The 19,390-nt window shown below is 39.1% G+C and overlaps 1 protein-coding gene across 1 annotated transcript; it reads left to right on the top strand.

Moving 5' to 3' along the window:
- Nucleotides 1-6,699: 6,699 nt before the first annotated feature.
- On the top strand, nt 6,700-19,158 carry LOC136753043 (DCN1-like protein 1). Its single transcript, XM_066708843.1, has 7 exons — nt 6,700-6,831; nt 8,292-8,508; nt 13,382-13,550; nt 13,954-14,084; nt 14,195-14,277; nt 15,774-15,870; nt 18,612-19,158. The coding sequence occupies exons 1-7, from the start codon at nt 6,829-6,831 to the stop codon at nt 18,686-18,688; spliced, it is 777 nt and encodes a 258-aa protein (XP_066564940.1). The 5' UTR covers nt 6,700-6,828; the 3' UTR covers nt 18,689-19,158.
- The last annotated feature ends 232 nt before the right edge of the window (nt 19,159-19,390 follow it).

Below are 19,390 nucleotides of genomic sequence, written 5' to 3'. Positions count from 1 at the left end.
CCGTGATTTAAAGGCTACGACAGAAGGGGGGCATCTCTTATATTGGCTGGAAGATCGTTCCACAATTTCGGGGCCCTATAACTGAATGCTCTACCACCTGCGGTTTTCATGTGTATTTTAGGGAGCACTATGTAATCGGCTTCCTGGGATCTCAATGGCCAACCTGGAGTGTATTCAATAAGGAGATCTTTTAAGTAGGGAGGTGCCAGTCCCTTAAGAGCTTTAAATGTTAATAAGAGCACTTTAAAGTCTATCCTGTAGCGCACAGGCAGCCAGTGAAGAGAAGCTAATACTGGAGTGATGTGTTCATGTTTTTTTGTTTTTGTTAGAATTCTTGCAGCAGCATTTTGGACTAACTGAAGTGCAGAAATAGCTCTGTTTGTGCTACCTGACAGAATGGCATTGCAGTAATCCAATCTAGATGTAACAAATGCGTGTATCAATTTCTCAGTGTCCTGTAACGAGAGGATTTGTGTTAGTCTAGCAATGTTTCTAAGCTGGAGGAAGGAAGATCTCAACACATTCTGGATGTGTGATTCAAAGGATAGATTATGATCACAGATGACACCCAGGTTTCGTGCCATCTCCTTAGGGGAGAAATTAAAGTTATCATTACTCAGTTTTGTCAGTGCATGATGAACAGTTCGATTTTTGTCCCCTAAAATGAGGACTTCTGTTTTGTCAGAATTAAGCATAAGAAAAAGTTTTGTCATCCATGTTTTAATCTCTCACAGACAGCAGATTAGTTTTTCTAGGTCTATGGTATTGATAGGATTTACTGACAGATATAATTGTGTGTCGTCTGCGTGACTATGAAAGTTAATATTTTGTCGTCGAATTATATCACCTAAAGGGAGCATGTACAATGAAAAAAGTATAGGTCCAAGGACTGAGCCCTGTGGGACTCCGTACTTAACCTCAGTTAAATTTGAGTGGTTCTCGTTAATCTGTACATATTGGAGTCTGTTTCACAGATATGATTTAAACCATGACAAAACATTGTGGGACAGGCCAACACGGTTTTCTAAGCGGTGTATCAAGATTTTGTGGTCGATTGTGTCAAAAGCTGCACTTAAGTCTAATAAAATAATAACACTGACGTGCCCTAAGTTGGAGGACTGAAACACGTCATTCAATACTTTTAACAGGGCCGTTATGGCCGGAACGGAAGCCTGATTGAAATTTTTCATAAAGATGATTATCAGTTAAAAAGCTTGCAATTGGTTTGCAACTACTTTCTCTAGAACCTTAGAAAGGAAGGGAAGGTTTGAGATAGGTCGATAGTGTTGGTTGGTTAGGGTCGGCACTGGATTTCTTAAGAAGTGGTTTAATTACAGCTATTTTAAACGATTTGGGGAACATATCCTGAGGATAAAGAGACATTAATAATATTGTGTATTATGTGAATAATTAATGGCAGTGATTGTTTTAGTAGTTTAGTGGGTATAGGGTCTAGTTCGCAGGTTGTAGTTTTCATTTTAGTAATTAAGGAGACCAATTCCTGGTGATTTACTGCGTTAAACAAGTCCAAGGTAGGCAGGGGCTGTGAAGGACTGCATGTGTCAGCATAGTATTTGTGTATGTTTCCTGTTCTATCTGTTTTCTAATGCCGTTAATTTTGCTATTGAAATGATCCATGAAGTCACTGCAGGTGATATTGGGGGGATGTGTGGCATACACCAAGACAATAGTACAGGCCTGACTGCTTGACCCCTACAGTGAGGGGGGTCCAGAGGCTCTGTTATGCTGTGGGGGGCATTTTCCTGGCATGGTTTGTGTCCTCTTGTCCCCTTAGAGGGAAGGGTCACAGCAAATCATTACAAAGTTATTCTGAGTGAAACATCTCTATCCTGATGGGAGTGGTCTCTTCCAGGATGACAATGCCCCCATCCACACAAGGGGTCACTGAATGGTTTGATGAGTATGAAAATGATGTGAATCATGTGCAATGGCATTCACAGTCACCAGATCTCAACCCAGTTGAACACTTATGGGAGATTTTGGACCTACGTGATAGACAGCGCTCTCCACCACCATCATCAAAACACCAAATGAGGGAATATCTTTTGGAAGAATGGTGTTCCATTCCTCCAGTACAGTTCCAGAGACTAAAAAATGTTATGGATGGCAGCTGGGTGCTAATTTGTTAATGTTATTACATTATCAGTATAATTATTACATTATCTTAACAAAAATAAATGTATCATGCGGATAACATATAAAATGCCAAAAAGTTATTACGTTATCGGTAAAAAAGTTATCACGTTATTGTTAGGGAATTGTCCTTATGTTATCAGTAAATGTATTACATTATCAGTATTTTTAAGTTATAAACCGCAAATTGTTATGTTTTTGTAGAGTTATTATGTTATCGGTAATGTTACCAGGATAACACGATTTAACTTTAGAAGAGGACTCTTTCTACTATCAGTTGGACCTAAAATGGTTCTGGGGAATTTCTTTTCAATATTAGAAAGCCACCATTGGAAATCTAACAACCCAATCTAAGACACAAACTTGTGGCATTGTGGACACTAGTTTGGCTGTCAATTCCCAGTTTCATTAATCGCTCCTCTACATAAAACTACTGTACTTTAGAAGGGGACTCTTTCTACAATCAAAAGGACCTACAGTGGTTTTGGGGTCTGTGATGAATCAAAGGGGTTTTGGTCTGTAATTCAGCCTCCCGACATCAGAAGACATCAAACTAACTCGGGACTTCCCTTACCAAGGTCTAGTGAACATGGCAGAAGTTATGTTAATCAGGGGCGACAACTTGGTGAGGGGCAGAAGCGCGAGTATGTAAATTCTAGCCACCGGAGTCAAGTGAGGGTTAGGCTGCGTCCCAAATCGCACACTTGCTCCCTACACCCTTCGACAAGTGTACACTTTGCGTGACGTTGTGCTTACGTCACAGAGTGTGCACTTGAGTGAGGAGGGTGTAGGGTGAAACTAAAAGCGTTCAATGGGACACACTTCAGTGCCAGCATTCAGCGCCTTTGCCTTTGTCTGAAAAAGTTCCTACAGTCTTTTCTTGTATTTGTATTTAATTAAAATAGTAGTAGTAGTAGTAGTAGTAGTAATAATAATAATAATAATAATAATAATAATAATAATAATAATAATTTTGAAATACACTGTCCATATCACCTCCTGGTTTTATAGGATACTACTTCAGTAATTCATTAAATGATAGTTTCCAAAACATGTTTTGGTTTAACTTTCTAATCATATATTTAAATCATGATTATATACTCATTTTAATTTATCTATATACGTATTATTTCCTTGATACATAATTTAAAAATGTCTAATACTGTGTAGCTAACATTACATGTGTATGCACCCGCCGCTGCTATATTTTCCCAGTTGAACTGTCTCCGCCTTTAACGCAAAGAGTTCTGGGACTTCAGCGCTAAAACACTTCCGCATAAGTGTGCTCTTTTGTACACTACGCTGAAGGGAGCATTGAAGGGCACAAACAGCTCGATTAGGAGGCTCCCTTCACTCGTTCTCTAAGGTTTTGGGACAGCCCTTAAGATGGCCACCGTAGTACATCCGCCCCGCAAGGGAAGGGAACGAGGGAACAAGTATGCGATTTGAGACGCAGCCTTAGTCTGGAATTGGTGTTCTACTGACTACCGGGGTGGGGCTTTGCAGACTAAAGGCAACGCCCTACTGTGTTCAGGGTTGGTCCTAGGCAGAAGGCGGAGACAAGGCGGGAGGGAGAAGAATTTTTGAAAGGACATGCCGTTTGGTTTGGGGAATGACGAGCATTACTAATTGTGTTCTTTTCTGTGTACTCTGTGTTTCTACAGATTTTTAGATTCACTCGAAGAGGACTGAGACGTTATGGCTCCTTTGTTAACCCCAGCACCCAGTTATGGCTCCTTTGGTTTTGTTAACCCCAGCACTCCCTCACGTCGTTTTATTATTATTGTTTTTTTTTATTGTTTTTCCGTGTAATAACTAAAAATTAAACCTCTTTATTTTACACATTAAGTATTGACTGGACAATCCATTTGTACCCACACGCCTCACATGGTCATTTTTTTAAATATGAGAACGTTCTATTATCAGTTCCAGAAATAGTTCCCCAGCATGAAACTATTGTAGCACTATTGTACCTTAATGCCACTATTACTTCTACAAATTCTGTTCAGTTTAACACATTGTAGAAAATGTGTATACATTATTATTATTATTATTATTATTATTATTATTATTATTATTATTGTTGTTGTTATTATTAGTATTAAAGTTCATTTTTAATATTATTTACATTTTAATTATTTACATTAAATTTTTAATTAAAACACAAGTTTCTGAAAGCCCAGAATAAGTATTTTTCTGTTTTGGACGTCTTTGTACATCTTTCTACTGTTCCAGCTTTCCTTGTTTTACCCAGTCTCCATGAAGAAGTCTCTGAAGTAAATGTTGGGTTTGTTGCAGACCAGTCAGAAAAAGAAAATCTCAGAAAAAGGTGTCTTAAATAATACTATTTAAAGAAAGCACCTATTATTTTGAATTGATCTAAAGCATTTTTGGTAATATCTTGTAGCCTATATTACTTTTTACTAATATGTCCTCATAGGGTATATGCTACCATTATGTAAAATAATATATTGGTATTAAAATAAAAGTATATATTTAAATTATATTAAACAATATATATATATATATATATATATATATATATATATATATATATATATACAGTGAGGGAAAAAAGTATTTGATCCCCTGCTGATTTTGTATGTTTGCCCACTGACAAAGAAATTATCAGTCTATAATTTTAATGGTAGGTGTATTTTAAAAGTGAGAGACAGAATAACAACAAAAAAATCCAGAAAAACGCATTTCAAAAAAGTTATAAATTGATTTTAATGTTATTGAGGTAAATAAGTATTTAATCCCCTATCAATCAGCTAGATTTCTGGCTCCCAGGTGTCTTTTATACAGGTAACGAGCTGAGATTAGGAGCACTCTCTTAAAGGGAGAGCACCTAATCTCAGCTCGTTACCTGTATAAAAGACACCTGTCCACAGAAGCAATCAATCAATCAGATTCCAAACTCTCCACCATGGCCAAGACCAAAGAGCTGTCCAAGGATGTCAGGGACAAGATTGTAGACCTACACAAGGCAGGAATGGGCTACAAGACCATCGCCAAGCAGCTTGGTGAGAAGGTGACAACAGTTGGTGCGATTATTCGCAAATGGAAGAAACACAAAATAACTGTCAGTCTCCCTCGGTCTGGAGCTCCATGCAAGATCTCACCTCGTGGAGTTTCAATGATCATAAGAACGGTGAGGAATCAGCCCAGAACTACACGGGAGGATCTTGTTAATGATCTCAAGGCAGCTGGGACCATAGTCACCAAGAAAACAATTGGTAACACACTACGCCGTGAAGGACTGAAATCCTGCAGCGCCCGCAAGGTCCCCCTGCTCAAGAAAGCACATGTACAGGCCCGTCTGAAGTTTGCCAACATCTGAATGATTCAGAGGAGAACTGGGTGAAAGTATTGTGGTCAGATGCGACCAAAATCAAGCTCTTTGACATCAACTCAACTCGCCGTGTATGGAGGAGGAGAAATGACCCCAAGAACACCATCCTCACCGTCAAACATGGAGGTGGAAACATTATGCTTTGGGGGTGTCTTTCTGCTAAGGGGACAGGACAACTGCACCGCATCAAAGGGACGATGGACGGGGCCATGTACTGTCAAATCTTGGGTGAGAACCTCCTTCCCTCAGCCAGGGCATTGAAAATGGGTTGTGGATGGGTATTCCAGCATGACAATGACCCAAAACACACAGCTAAGGCAACAAAGGAGTGGCTCAAGAAGAAGCCCATTAAGGTCCTGGAGTGGCCTAGCCAGTCTCCAGACCTTAATCCCATAGAAAATCTGTGGAGGGAGCTGAAGGTTCGAGTTGCCAAACATCAGCCTCGAAACCTTAATGACTTGGAGAGGATCTGCAAAGAGGAGTGGGACAAAATCCCTCCTGAGATGTGTGCAAACCTGGTGGCCAACTACAAGAAACGTCTGACCTCTGTGATTGCCAACAAGGGTTTTGCCACCAAGTACTAAGTCGAAGGGGTCAAATACTTATTTCCCTCATTAACATGCAAATCAATGTATAACTTTTTTGAAATGCATTTTTCTGGATTTGTTTGTTGTTATTCTGTCTCTCACTGTTAAAATACACCTACCATTAAAATTATAGACTGATCACTTCTTTGTCAGTGGGCAAACGTACAAAATCAGCAGCGGATCAAATACTTTTTTCCCTCACTGTGTATGTGTGTATATATATATATATATATAATATGGCCATGAATTCTGTGCAGCGATTACGGCCCACAACACAGACATTATAGACACTTCCAAATGTTACTATAGTTTGACAGCCAGCACACCATTCTGTTAATACATTTAATACAAATATGCAAATACTTTACATGAGGAAAATATAACATTGTAATTCACAGAATTACTACTACTACCATAAATAAGACTAGATACAATTTAGTCTACATTCTAAACTAACTGAACCTATGGAAACTTGACGACGGTGGTTTTGATACATTAGCATCTGCTCTCCGTGTCATGTAGGGGACATTATTTCTGTTTAAATTAATAAATTTGTCTGCGGGCGAGCAGAGTCGGACCCTAAGGTTTGCGGGGTCTGTACTCGAGCCCTTCACTATTCCCGGAGACGAACACTGCACCACCGCTTGCAGTAGTAGTGTAACTGTAAGGCATTGCGCATGACCAGGAAAGAGGTAGTGGAGAGGAGAGAGGGTAGTCTTGTCAATTACAAACATGGTAAGTGAAAATTCAGTTTTGTTTTGTGGTGTCTTTATGTTATATTTTAAGTCTCTCATATATTTGTATTGATCGAACCGAACGTCAAGCCCCAACGAATCGTGGTTTAGACACGGTGTTCTTTGTGGCTGGAGTTTACTGTGCTTTGGTACCGGGTTTCAATTCATTGTTAGTACTGTCTGTAAAGCAGAAGACGCCGGTTGGCTCTGAGGCGACATGCTTTGCCTTTGCCACTAGGAAGGGAAACAAGTCTCGGGGAACATACGCACTCGAGGACCGTGGATTGACAGGGCCTAAGCGTGTTTAGGCAGTAGTTACTGCTTCAGTAAGCTTCGGTTTCATTACAAATAGTAACTGTTAAAACCATACACAAAATTAAATCTGTTGTCAATTTATTCTATAATAATACTATTGAAGTGTGGTGTATTGATGGTGTTTGATCATTTTGTTAATTAAAAATATTAAGTTTACCAGGGTTGAGGCTAGTTATAATCACAAATCAGCCTGAAAATACAATAAAGATCATAATGATCCTTACAAATGAGCAAATTAACTCCACTGAATAATAAACTGATGTGTGTATATGTGTGTGTGTGTGTCTGTGATATATATATATATATATATATATATATATATATAATGTATATATATACACACACACACACACACTGTTTTACCCAGAATGGCTCAGTTTATCTGGCTACTCGGTAGGAGTTAGCTACTATTATGAAAGAAGTGAACAATGGTGTTTGGTCAAGGTATCGGAGTGTACATCACCTGTACAAGCAATATTATAAGGACGTATTCAGTATCCAATACTCATTGGCACAAAAGCTTTTAAAAAGTTTAAACCTAACACAGAAACGAGACGGGCTTACGAAACAATACCAAGCAAAATAAGTTCCCTACATTACTTTCCGCGATTGCTCACAAATCTCAGACGGCTTGGAGCAGTATTGTTGGTGCGATTACTACTGGGATTTTTTTTTTTTATCTAAGCATACACACACACATTATTCACCACCAGGCACATCTACTATTCGTTACGCTGGTCAAAGAAACACGGTGGTGGTCATTTACTTGGATGAAGCATATTGTATGCATTTGATGGTAGCTTTAAATTCCAGATTGTAAAGCCTGCATTTATAACGTTTACACCAAGTCTGTTGTGTGTTCTTAAAGCATGGTGTACACGTGTGTGTTTGTTTATTTATTTTAAATGAAAAACAAAACGAAATGTATTATTTTCACCTAAATACTAAAACTGTACCTTATGTGTACACTTGTTTTAAAATTGGTTGATATTGGCCAGATGTACTGATAATGTTCTGTTTATTATAATTTTTTGGACACCATTATTATACTGTAAGTAAAGGGTAGCAAAACGATGTAATATATATGGTAGAAGAGAAACCAAATTGTCTCTTGCTCAGTGTAAAATGTATGTCTGTCTTCCTCAGAACAAGCTGAAGTCCTCACAAAAGGATAAAGTTCGTCAGTTCGTGATCTTCACACAATCCAGTGAAAAGACTGCTGTGAGCTGTTTGTCACAGAATGACTGGAAATTAGATGTTGCCACTGACAATTTTTTCCAAAATCCAGAACTTTACATCCGAGAGAGCCTGAAGGGAATATTGGACAGGAAGAAGCTAGAGCAGCTCTACAATAGGTACAGAGGTAAGGGTAACAGTCTCCTCTGTGTTTCAAAACAGGACCCGTACAATAAATTTAGTTTTTTTGTTCCAGCTTAGGTCCTTGTTCATTAATTTCTCAAATTAAACAATTAAGTGGAAGAATCACATCTATCTATATGCCTAAATGTGTTGTGGCTAGAATATCTTGAGCAATCAACATATTTAACTTAAAATGTGAAAATCTAAAATAAGCCTAAATAAAGTGGGTATACGAATTAAATTAAATGAATTGGGAGCTCCTGTTGGGTCAAAAAACAGAAGACACTGAGCCCCCCCAGGACTGGAGCTTGACACCCCTGATGTACATCATCACCTGTGCTAGTACCTTGGAGAGAGGTTCTGAAGAGCAGTGTTCTGTGCTGTGACCAGCCATCCTCACATGCAACATGTGTGCCTGGCCTCTGCTAGTATGATCGGCTAAGCTCTGCCAGCTCCTCCCTCTGCGACTTGTGCTGTAAGCTGGCAGTGTGCATGTATGAGGGTATCTCAGAAGTGCTCATTTGGGAGGGCTCTTGTGTATTGTCCTGCGCTCTCTTGTGCCAGTCTAGGGGCCAGGAGTTTGAGGTATTAACAATTTGGGATTTTGTCCGACGAAGGTAAAAAAAAAAAAGTGATATGTGTTATTTAAATTGACATGTATATAACCTGTAATTAAGGTAAAATGTGAAGAGATATGCATAATTGTAATGTAGAGATATTGAATATAAAGTTGACTTTTTATTATCAGCACTGTGATACTTGTTACTAAATAAAATATATAAAAAATTACATTAGACTCTTTAAATGCTATTGGTATCTTAATAGTCAGTTTGTAAAACGAGATTATTATTAGAGACCACAACTTAAAAGGCAATACATTTGAGCTGCTGAAATTGAAGTGCCCAGTTATGCCCCGTTTCCACTGGCGGACGCTTAAATGGGTGTTTCCACTGGCTTAAGCATCTGGACACATCCAGGTTTTGTGGACGGTTAACTATCTGCTGCCAGACGTGGCCGTAAGCGTCTGTCACGCCCACTAAGGAAATACTTCGCTTTCAGAAGTGGAAGTGTGCTTGACTTGTAGACAGACGGGGAAGAGATTAGCGACATTATGTCAGAAAATACAATCTCAAGTGCCGTGTGGGATTACGAAGAAATTACAGTTTTATTAGCAGCATGGGGTGAAATCCATGTACAGAAGCAATTACTGCTTACAGTTAATATCCAAGTGTATTAAAAACTTGCTGAACACGGATTTCACAGTACCACGGTGCAGTGCCCTGACTAGTTAAAAATAAACAAACAAATAAATAATCGTAGCGGTAGCAGCCGATTTTGTTAATATTTTATGGATGGTGTTTCAGGCTGTCATTTTGTGAATGGTGTGCAGGTCTGTTGTATAACATCCCCGCAGAGACACTCAGTATGAAGGTGAACAGGATTTAGTTAACGTGTGCCAATTTACAAGTTAAATGAATTAATAAATAAATACAGCAGATCTGGGTTTCCCTCTAAAATATGAAGGACTGGTTTTATAAATGCGTCCATAGCCCATAAATGCCATGACTGAAACATGCACACTTATAACCTGCTATATTGCAGCTGCTGTTACTGTTTCGTGAAATGTGTGTATTTAGTTTAAACTGTAACTTGCCCTGGTTAAGAATGTCTGCTAAGTAAATTAAAAATAATACGGCAAAAAGTGTTGTTTGCAGTTACAAATCTGTAGTAAGAGTAATACCTTAAAGGAGTGAAGTTGTGCCATTTAAAAGACATATCTTGATGATGATTACAATAATAATAGCAAATATTTATTTTATTGTTGCACATGGAAACGTTTTCTTACGGTACTGTAATGCTTGTCTGAATATAATGTTGACTATACACGTTTAGCTCTTCTTAATGTCGTAACAGAAAAGTGTATTACGCTGTCTCCAATCACATAAAGCATAAAGAATAAAATAGACACAAAAGTCCTTTCCACATCAGACTCTGTCGCTCGTAATGTTGTTTTCGGTCTTTGTTCTTCCATTGAAGTTTTTTAATCTTTGAAATACAGATGGTGTTAATAAACGGATGTTTAAAAGTAAATGTTTTAAAATTCATTCTTTTTGCAACTTACTGTAATAAACTATGTTATGAACTCATCTGTTTGAAATATATATATAAATATAAATGTTCCTTCCCCACTCATTTCAGATAACATGCATAATGCATGAAGCCTGCTACTATAGTAGTGAATAATAATCTTCAGAAGAATTTGAATAAGATGTGCACTTATGCTGTTATGTAATTCTTGTCTAAATATAAGTTGTCTATACAAGTTTTTTCTAATATCTCTTAACATGAACTTGTATTTATTACGCTGTCTCCAATCATGTAAAGCATAAATTATAAAATACACACGAAAGTCCTTTCCACATCAGGCTCTATATCTCGTAGTGTTGTTTGCTGTTTGAAACAAACCAAACCCACAGTCGCTCTGCTCCTCCCACAACAGGGACGGACTTGCTACAGTGGCCTGGTTTTACAAAAAGCTCTGGGACGTGTCTGTCACGAACGCTTAAGCCAGTGGAACCGAGGCATTAGTCATGTGGTGGAATTATTTGGGTATCTAGTATCCACGGGGGCCTTGGAAATAATGGAGAAAGTGTCAAGAAGCAGTATAAAAAACACATTTCACACTCTGCTGTGGATTGATTAGGAGTAATCCTTTAATTTACTGCTGTGGAGAGCATGCAGCTATGACAATCACTGAAGTGACAATACTCTGCTAATTCATCTCTGACTCCTGACTCCAGGCCAGGGCAGGTGTTTCTGACCAGTGCAGACGGAACTGTCCTGGTTCCTAAGACTCCTCTGGACCGCTTATCTCTATAGATAATCTCCGGATGCTGCGAAACTCTTTTCTCTCTCTGGTGTTCATAGTGTTTTGTCAAATTAGTATCTACTACCATTGTCAAATTTATTTTCATATTCTTTGTGACAGAAGTTTCATTACTGTTGACATATACATATAGATATATACATATACACATACACTAACGGTCAAAAGTTTTAGAACACCCCCATTTTTCTGTTTATTTATTGAAATATAAGCATAGTTTTTAAGTACAGTTTCCTACACCATCAAAAGGCAATTAGAAACTGGAGGAAACTGACAGGAAGAAGTCTGGCAGAGCCAAAGCTGCCACAGAATCAGTTTCTGAGAGTCTTAACCAGCTTAACACTGGTTGAAGTAAGCAAGTCTCTGTTTCAGCTGTGAAGAGAAGACTTTGAGTTGCAGATTTGACAGGTCAAATGGCAGTAAGGAAGCCATTGCTAAGATGGCAAAATAAGAAAGAGGCTTGCCTGGGCCATGAAGCATCACCACTGGACTACTGAATACTGGAAGAAGGTCTTATGGACCGATTAATCAAAATTTCAAATCTTCAGTTCATCACGCAGGGTTTTTGTATGCCATTGAGTAGGTGAAAGGATGGGTCCTCAGTGTGTGACACCAACTGTCAAACATGGAGGAGGTGATGGTCTGGGGCTCTTTTGCTGGATCCAGAGTCGGCGACTTGCACAGAGTGAGTGGCACCCTGAACCAAAACGGCTACCACAGCATTTTGCTGCACCATGCAATACTCTCTGGTATACACCTAGTGGTCAGGGGTTCATCCTAAAGCAAGATAATGACCCAAAACATGGGATGAACTGGACAGAAGGGTGAAAGAAAAAGCAATCTACAAGTGCAACACATTTGTGGGAACTTCTGCAACATTGTTGGGAAGAACTTTCCAAACAATATTTGATTTCCATTGTAGAAAGAATACATTGAGACATTAAACTGCGTACATTTAAATACAAACTGAAAAAATTGAGGTGTTCTAAAACTTTTGACCGATACTGTGCATACATACATACATACATACATACAGATGGGTGACAAAGGAAAAACCAACATAAAGTGTCTCAGTAAGGTGTTGGGCCACCAGAACAGCTTCAGTGCGCCTTGGCATAAATTCTACGAGTCTCTGGAACTGTACTGGAGGGATTGAACACCATTCTTCCAAAAGATATTCAATCATTTGGTGTTTTGATGATGGTGGTGGATAGCGCTGTCTAACAGTCGGTCCAAAATCTCCCATAGGTGTTCAATTGGGTTGAGATCTGGTGACTGCAAATGCCATAGCATATGATTCACATAATTTTCATACTCATCAAACCATTCAGTAACCCCTTGTGCCCATTGGATGGGGGCATTGACATCCTGGAAGAGACCACTCCCATCACGATAGAGATGTTTCACCATAGGATAAAGGTGATCACTCTGAATTTTGTAATGATTTGCAGTGACACTTCCCTCTAAGGGGACAAGTGGACCCATGCCAAGAAAATGCCCCCCACAGCATAACAGGGCCTCTGGACCCCCTCACTGTAGGGGTCAAGCAGTCGGGCCTGTACCACTTTCTCGGTGTACGCCACAGATGCATTCTCCCACTTGTCGAGAACACTAGCCGGTTGAGCAGTCTTTGTGACTGAAGCTCCTGTTATTTGTGCCCCAATAATGACCCCCTCTTTCAGAGTCACTTAGCTCCTTTCCTCTTGCCATCTTGAGGTCAGTTAGGCCTGCTTCAGCATTTTTATACATGCCACAGAGCATGATAGGATGTTAATGCTTAATTGTATCATGCAGTACACTTCTTTGGAGGCATCTGCATTTGTTATGTTCCTCAAATCATTTATTCAGGTTTGTCCTTTAATTTAATTTGTCAATTTGTCAACTGACAAAGGAAATTTGAAGGGGGAAATTACATGCCAAATTTGTATTGTGTGAATTGCAGGAACAGTTGTGAGATCTGCTAAAAATGTCCTGTCCTTGTTCTGCCTAGATCCTCAAGATGATAACAAAATTGGTATAGATGGGATCCAGCAGTTCTGTGATGATCTTGGCCTTGATCCAGCTAGTATAAGTGTGCTGATTATTGCCTGGAAATTCAGAGCAGCAACGCAGTGCGAGTTCTCAAAACAGGAGTTTATGGATGGAATGAGTGAGCAAGGGTAAGACACATTTGGGGTTTTAAGAAATTGGCACTGGAGAGTTATCAGGTGTTACTTTATGTTGGAGTGTGCAAGGCCTTTGAGTTACAATGCAATTGAAAATACTTTTTCTGCATTGTCACCAGCACATTCCTGTACCTAGGCCTGTAACTCTGTAGCAGGACCTGCAGGGGATGAAACTTCTGTGTCTCAATAGGGAGTCTCACTGCTGTCCCTATTGAGAGGACAAGCCCATCAGTTTCAGGTCTCCTTCTACAGTAGAAGTGAGAACAGCAGGGAAGGTGACTGTCTTGTGTACCAGTGTGCAGCTGCAGTGGCTGGGGACTATGCTCCACACTGGGAATGTCTGTTCTGAGAGCTCACCATGACCTGCACTAATGCCACTTTTCTGTTGTGTCTCAAGGTGTGACAATATAGAAAAATTAAAAGCACAGCTGCCAAAAATGGAACAAGAGTTAAAAGACCAAGGGAAGTTTAAGGATTTTTATCAGTTTACATTTAATTTTGCAAAGAACCCAGGACAGAAAGGATTAGGTATGTGTACCTTTGCTTTATTTTATTGCATTTCTTTTTCAGTTCTACATGTTTCATTTTGGTTTCTGAAGTGTAGTATTTAAACCTAATTAATATGTATTTACTTACAGATTTAGAAATGGCAATTGCATATTGGAATTTAGTACTTGCAGGAAGATTCAAATTCCTGGACCTGTGGAATAAATTTTTATTGGTAAGTTAATCTGACATCTTGTGTGTGTGTTTGTATATATATATATATATATATATATATATATATACTCAGCAAAAAAAGAAACATCCCTTTTTCAGGACACTGTATTTTAAAGATAATTTTGAAAAATCCAAATAACTTTACAGATCTTTATTGTAAAGGGTTTAAACAATGTTTTCCATGCCATAAACCATAAACAATTAATGAACATGCACCTGTGGAACAGTCATTAAGACATTAACAGCTTACAGATGGTAGGCAATTAAGGTCAGTTATAAAAACTTAGGACACTAAAGAGACCTTTTTTTTTTGGTGAAAAACACCAAAAGAAAGATGCCCAGGGTCCCTGCTCATTTGTGTGAACATGCCTTAAGCATGCTGCAAGGAGGCATGATGACTACAGATGTGGCCAGGGCAATAAATTGCAATGTCCGGACTGTGAGACATATATATATATATATATATATATATATATATATATATATATATATATATATACACACACATCGATCAGCCATAACATTATCACCACCTGCCTAATATTGTGTAGGTCCCCCTTTTGCCGCCAAAACAGCCCTGACCCATCGAGGCATGGACTCCACTAGACCTCTGAAGGTGTGCTGTGGTATCTGGCACCAAGATGTTAGCAGCAGATCCTTTAAGTCATGTAAGTTGCGAGGTGGGGCCCCCATGGATCGGACTTGTTTGTCCAGCACATCCCACAGATGCTTGATTGGATTGAGATCTGGGGAATTTGGAGGCCAAGTCAACACCTTGAACTCGTGATTTATCAGACCAGGCCACCTTCCTCCATTGCTCCGTGGTCCAGTTCTGATGTTCACGTGCCCATTGTAGGCGCTTTCAGCAGTGGACAGGGCACCCTGACTGGTCTGCGGCTACACAGCCCCATACGCAACAAACTGCAATGCACTGTGTGTTCTGACACCTTTCTATCACAACCAGCATTAACTTTTTCAGCAATTTGAGCTACAGTAGCTCGTCTGTTGGATAGGACCACACGGGCCAGCCTTCGCTCCCCACGTGCATCAATGATCCTTGGCCGCCCATGACCCTGTCGCCGGTTCACCGCTTTTTCTTCCTTGCACCACTTTTGAAAGGTACTGACCACTGCAGACCGGGAACACCCCACAAGAGCTGCAGTTTTGGAGATGCTCTGACCCAGTCGTCTATCCATCACAATTTGTCAAAGTTGCTCAGATCCTTACACTTGTCAATTTTTCCTGCTTCTAACACATCAACTTTGAGGACAAAATGTTCATTTGCTGCCTAATATATCCCACCCACTGACAGGTGCCATGATAACGAGATTATCAGTGTTAGTCACTTCACCTGTCAGTGGTCATAATGTTATGGCTGATCGGTGTATATATGTATGTATTATTTTACTATTTTCTCAGCCTTGATGTTTAATACAGTACTTGTTTATTAAAATTTCATGCATATAATTGACTTGATTTTCCCCTCCTCCTCCTCAGGAGCACCATAAAAGATCAATACCGAAAGACACCTGGAACCTTCTGTTAGACTTTAGTACAATGATAGCTGATGACATGTCGAATTATGATGAGGAAGGTATGTAGAGTGCATGTGCATAGATGGGTGGAAGGATGTGTGTACATTCAATGCCATTATTACAGAGGAATCAGAGAGTGGTTAAAATTAATGAAGGCACATAACAAATGGGAAGAGGAGAGTCTGATTTCGCTTTGCTGTGTTGTTTGCAGGTGCAACTCAGTACACCAGGGCCCTCATTTATGAAGGCTGTATACGCTCAACTCTGTATTTAAAGCATGTGCACGATTATTCAAAGTAAAGTGCGAGACTTACCAATTCAGACGTTTGCTTGAGATCGTGCATACATCTACGCACAGCTTTCACCATGCATATGCAGACAATGTAGTGGTAGAATAGGGAAACGGGGGCAATTCAGAGATGTTTTCTACTAGTCACATTAGTTAATAGTGCAAATAGCGGTAACATTAACATGCCAATACAAATAATATGATCAGAAAGCTTCGCTGTTTCTTTACCTTAAGGTACGTTTTCTGAATACGCTTGGTCTGTAATGGGAGTAGGATGGTTATCAGTGTCTCCAGATAGCAGGACATCACTGATCCCAGAGAGCACTGTATCCCCAATGATGCTGGCATTGCGCTGGTCCATAGGGGAGGGCGTTGTTGCTCTGCCCCCCCCTGTTGAACTAATGTCTCTGACTTTCAGATTAAATATTTTTTAAAATTTCTACAACAGACTTTCAGCTTTGTAGATGCAGAATTCACTGCATGTGCCACCTGTTACCACTCAAGGGTTTTCTTGTTTTGGTCAACACTGAGCAAACCAAAAAGTTCTGTTTTGACTTGACCTCAGCTAGTACAAAGCAATTCAGTTTCACAGGGGTGTGAAAAATCTGTCAATTTTCGAAATTCTGCAGACTTTGGCCCCGATTAAATTAAAAATGTTCAGAAGATAGGAATGCGAAAAGTTGAGGGAGAATCGCAGGAGGGAATCTTGCAGCGTAGCTTCTCGCTGAATTAAATCTAAAATACCAGGACCTGTGAACGGGGAGTAGATATGTTATGCTGGCATGGCTTCCGAGATGGGCAGGTAGCGCGAGAGGCACCACGAGACAACCACAGTGTCTGTTATTTAAGAGAAACTGGAGGGCGGAAGTTGCAGATGGTCCTGCGGGGGGCAGCGAGGGCTCCTGAAAGCATATATACAACAATCTGGTGATCTGTGCTGTAAATCTCCCTGCTGCTACAAAACTACAAGCCTTTGCTTCAAAACGGTTACAAATATGAGTAGAAGGAAAAAAATATAAAATAAAACTGAAGCCACCATTGATGACAGCTGTGTAGTGATTATTATAATATGATTGATTTATTTATTTATTGACGCCCTTATCCAGGTGATATCTAGATACCATTTAGCTGGTGGATCAATGCTGATATGTTTGCTTATGTGTGAATAACAGATCAATGCAAATATTTTTTTCAGCGTCCACTTATGTGTATAGGGCCGACAGCGCGGTGCATTAAATAAACATTATGACCCATCTGCTATACACCAAACGTAACCACTATGATGCACAGTTTTTTAGTTTATTATCATTAGATGAAATACAATAAAGCCACAATTGTATAATTTTCTATTGTGTGTGTAGGAATAGATTACATTAGATTAAATCCCAGCCATGGACATGGTATTGTGACATAAATACATTTACTATAATGCGATTTTTTGTATTATCATCGTCTGAAACTGAACAGTGACAAATACTAAATACATCACTTGATGTCATTTTCATTTGTTTTGAAAACTCAGCTATATTAGTAATCTACTGTTAGCTAAGAGGCAATAAAAGTACAAAGTTTTGCTCTGTGTCACAAGGGGCAATACTTATCCTGAAAGTAGAACCCTATAGTACAACACACCTGCACACTCTTCATATTCCCTCCAAATATTTTTAGAATTTTGGCCATACTGACAGTTCAGATGTAATGCAAGAAACCTGTGTTACATGTTTAAACATGTTACACAGCTATATTTACGCCTGTACCATTGTTTAATTTGCATTAAACTGAAGAAACTAATGCTAAAGAAGAGAAAGTGAAAGTGAAACGGTTATTTGTAAATATCTGTAAATAAGACCATTCAAATATCCAGGTTTTCTAGTTAATCTGCTCTTTGAGTCCTGTGCTGCATTCTAAGCATTTCAATTAAGGAAATGCTCACAATGCAGCACAGCATTTTAAAAATTGCTTGGTGTATGGGGATCCCCAGACTATGAACCCTGTCTTTAGATGGGATTTTCATTTCACACCCCTGATTTCATGGTCTGAAATGACCACCTTGACCACCTTTGCCATTATGCAACTTTCTTGCCAACAGAGTAGCACATTTGCACTTAAAGGGATATTGTCTTACCATATATGGTTAATTGAGGACGGTTCTGTATGCAAATGGTCACAAGCATGCATGCGCAAGGAGATTACGAATCAGTTATCAATGTTGACAACTTATTACTGTGCGTATGAATCATGCTTGCTTAATCCCAATTTTCTTGTGAGTAAGAACATTTCTAAATTCTGACATAAGAGTGAATTTTAGACTTTTTCTATGCAATGTTGATAAATGAGGGCCCTGATTTACTTAATGTGTGAGATCGAGACAGCAGTGTAAATCTATCCAGACGCAACAGATCTCCAATTGTACTTCACCATCAACACTTTAGTTGTGCAGGCTTACTGTTTGTGCTTTAGATTTTTTACAGTATTTTAAACTTTTATTTATTTATTCCTTCTCTCCTTTAGGAGCCTGGCCAGTGCTCATTGATGACTTTGTGGAGTTTGCACGACCTCAGATTGGGACAAAAAGTACAACAGTCTAGTACTGGAGCAAACCTCCTGTGGAATGTACATATTTTGTACAAGAAAACAACATCTGAAACTGCAGTTGAGATAAAAACTAAAACAAAACGCTGATGGTTGGATTGAGGTGAAGAAGATCAGTCTTTCCTTCTATCCCAAAGGGGTTGAGACTACATGGAAAAGACATTCAAAGGCATATCTAATGGTGGTTTGGGCTTCTGTCTTTAATATGGGCCTCCTTTTGTATTTATTATAACCAGCTGGCGTTGACTTCTGCGTTCTGGACCATTCTCAATGTTCTTTTACCAGTGGTAGGTTTGTGTCATTTGTTTGAAGCAGCCATTATTCCCATGAAGCACAACTCCCAACTCAATCGCAGCCCAAGGGTCTGTTAACGAATGTCACATACCTAATGTTTTCCTTTTAAGGCAACATTCCTGCTTTGGCTTTCCTTCATCTTTCATTTTAATAAAATAAATATTGAGTGACAGACCAGTACAAATCATTTATTGTAAGGTTTAAAAAATCATTTTTAACCCTCTCTCCCTCTCTCTCTATCTCTCTCTCTCTCTCTCTCTCATATCACACACACACACACACACACACATATATACGTATATATATATATATATATATATATATACATACACATACAACGTTAGGTCCATAAATATTTGGACAAGGACACAGTTTTCATCATTTTGGCTCTATACCACCACAGG

This window comes from Amia ocellicauda, chromosome 7, assembly GCF_036373705.1.
Source record: "Amia ocellicauda isolate fAmiCal2 chromosome 7, fAmiCal2.hap1, whole genome shotgun sequence".
Taxonomy (NCBI): Eukaryota; Metazoa; Chordata; class Actinopteri; order Amiiformes; family Amiidae; genus Amia; species Amia ocellicauda.
This window is presented reverse-complemented; position numbering and strand designations above follow the sequence as displayed.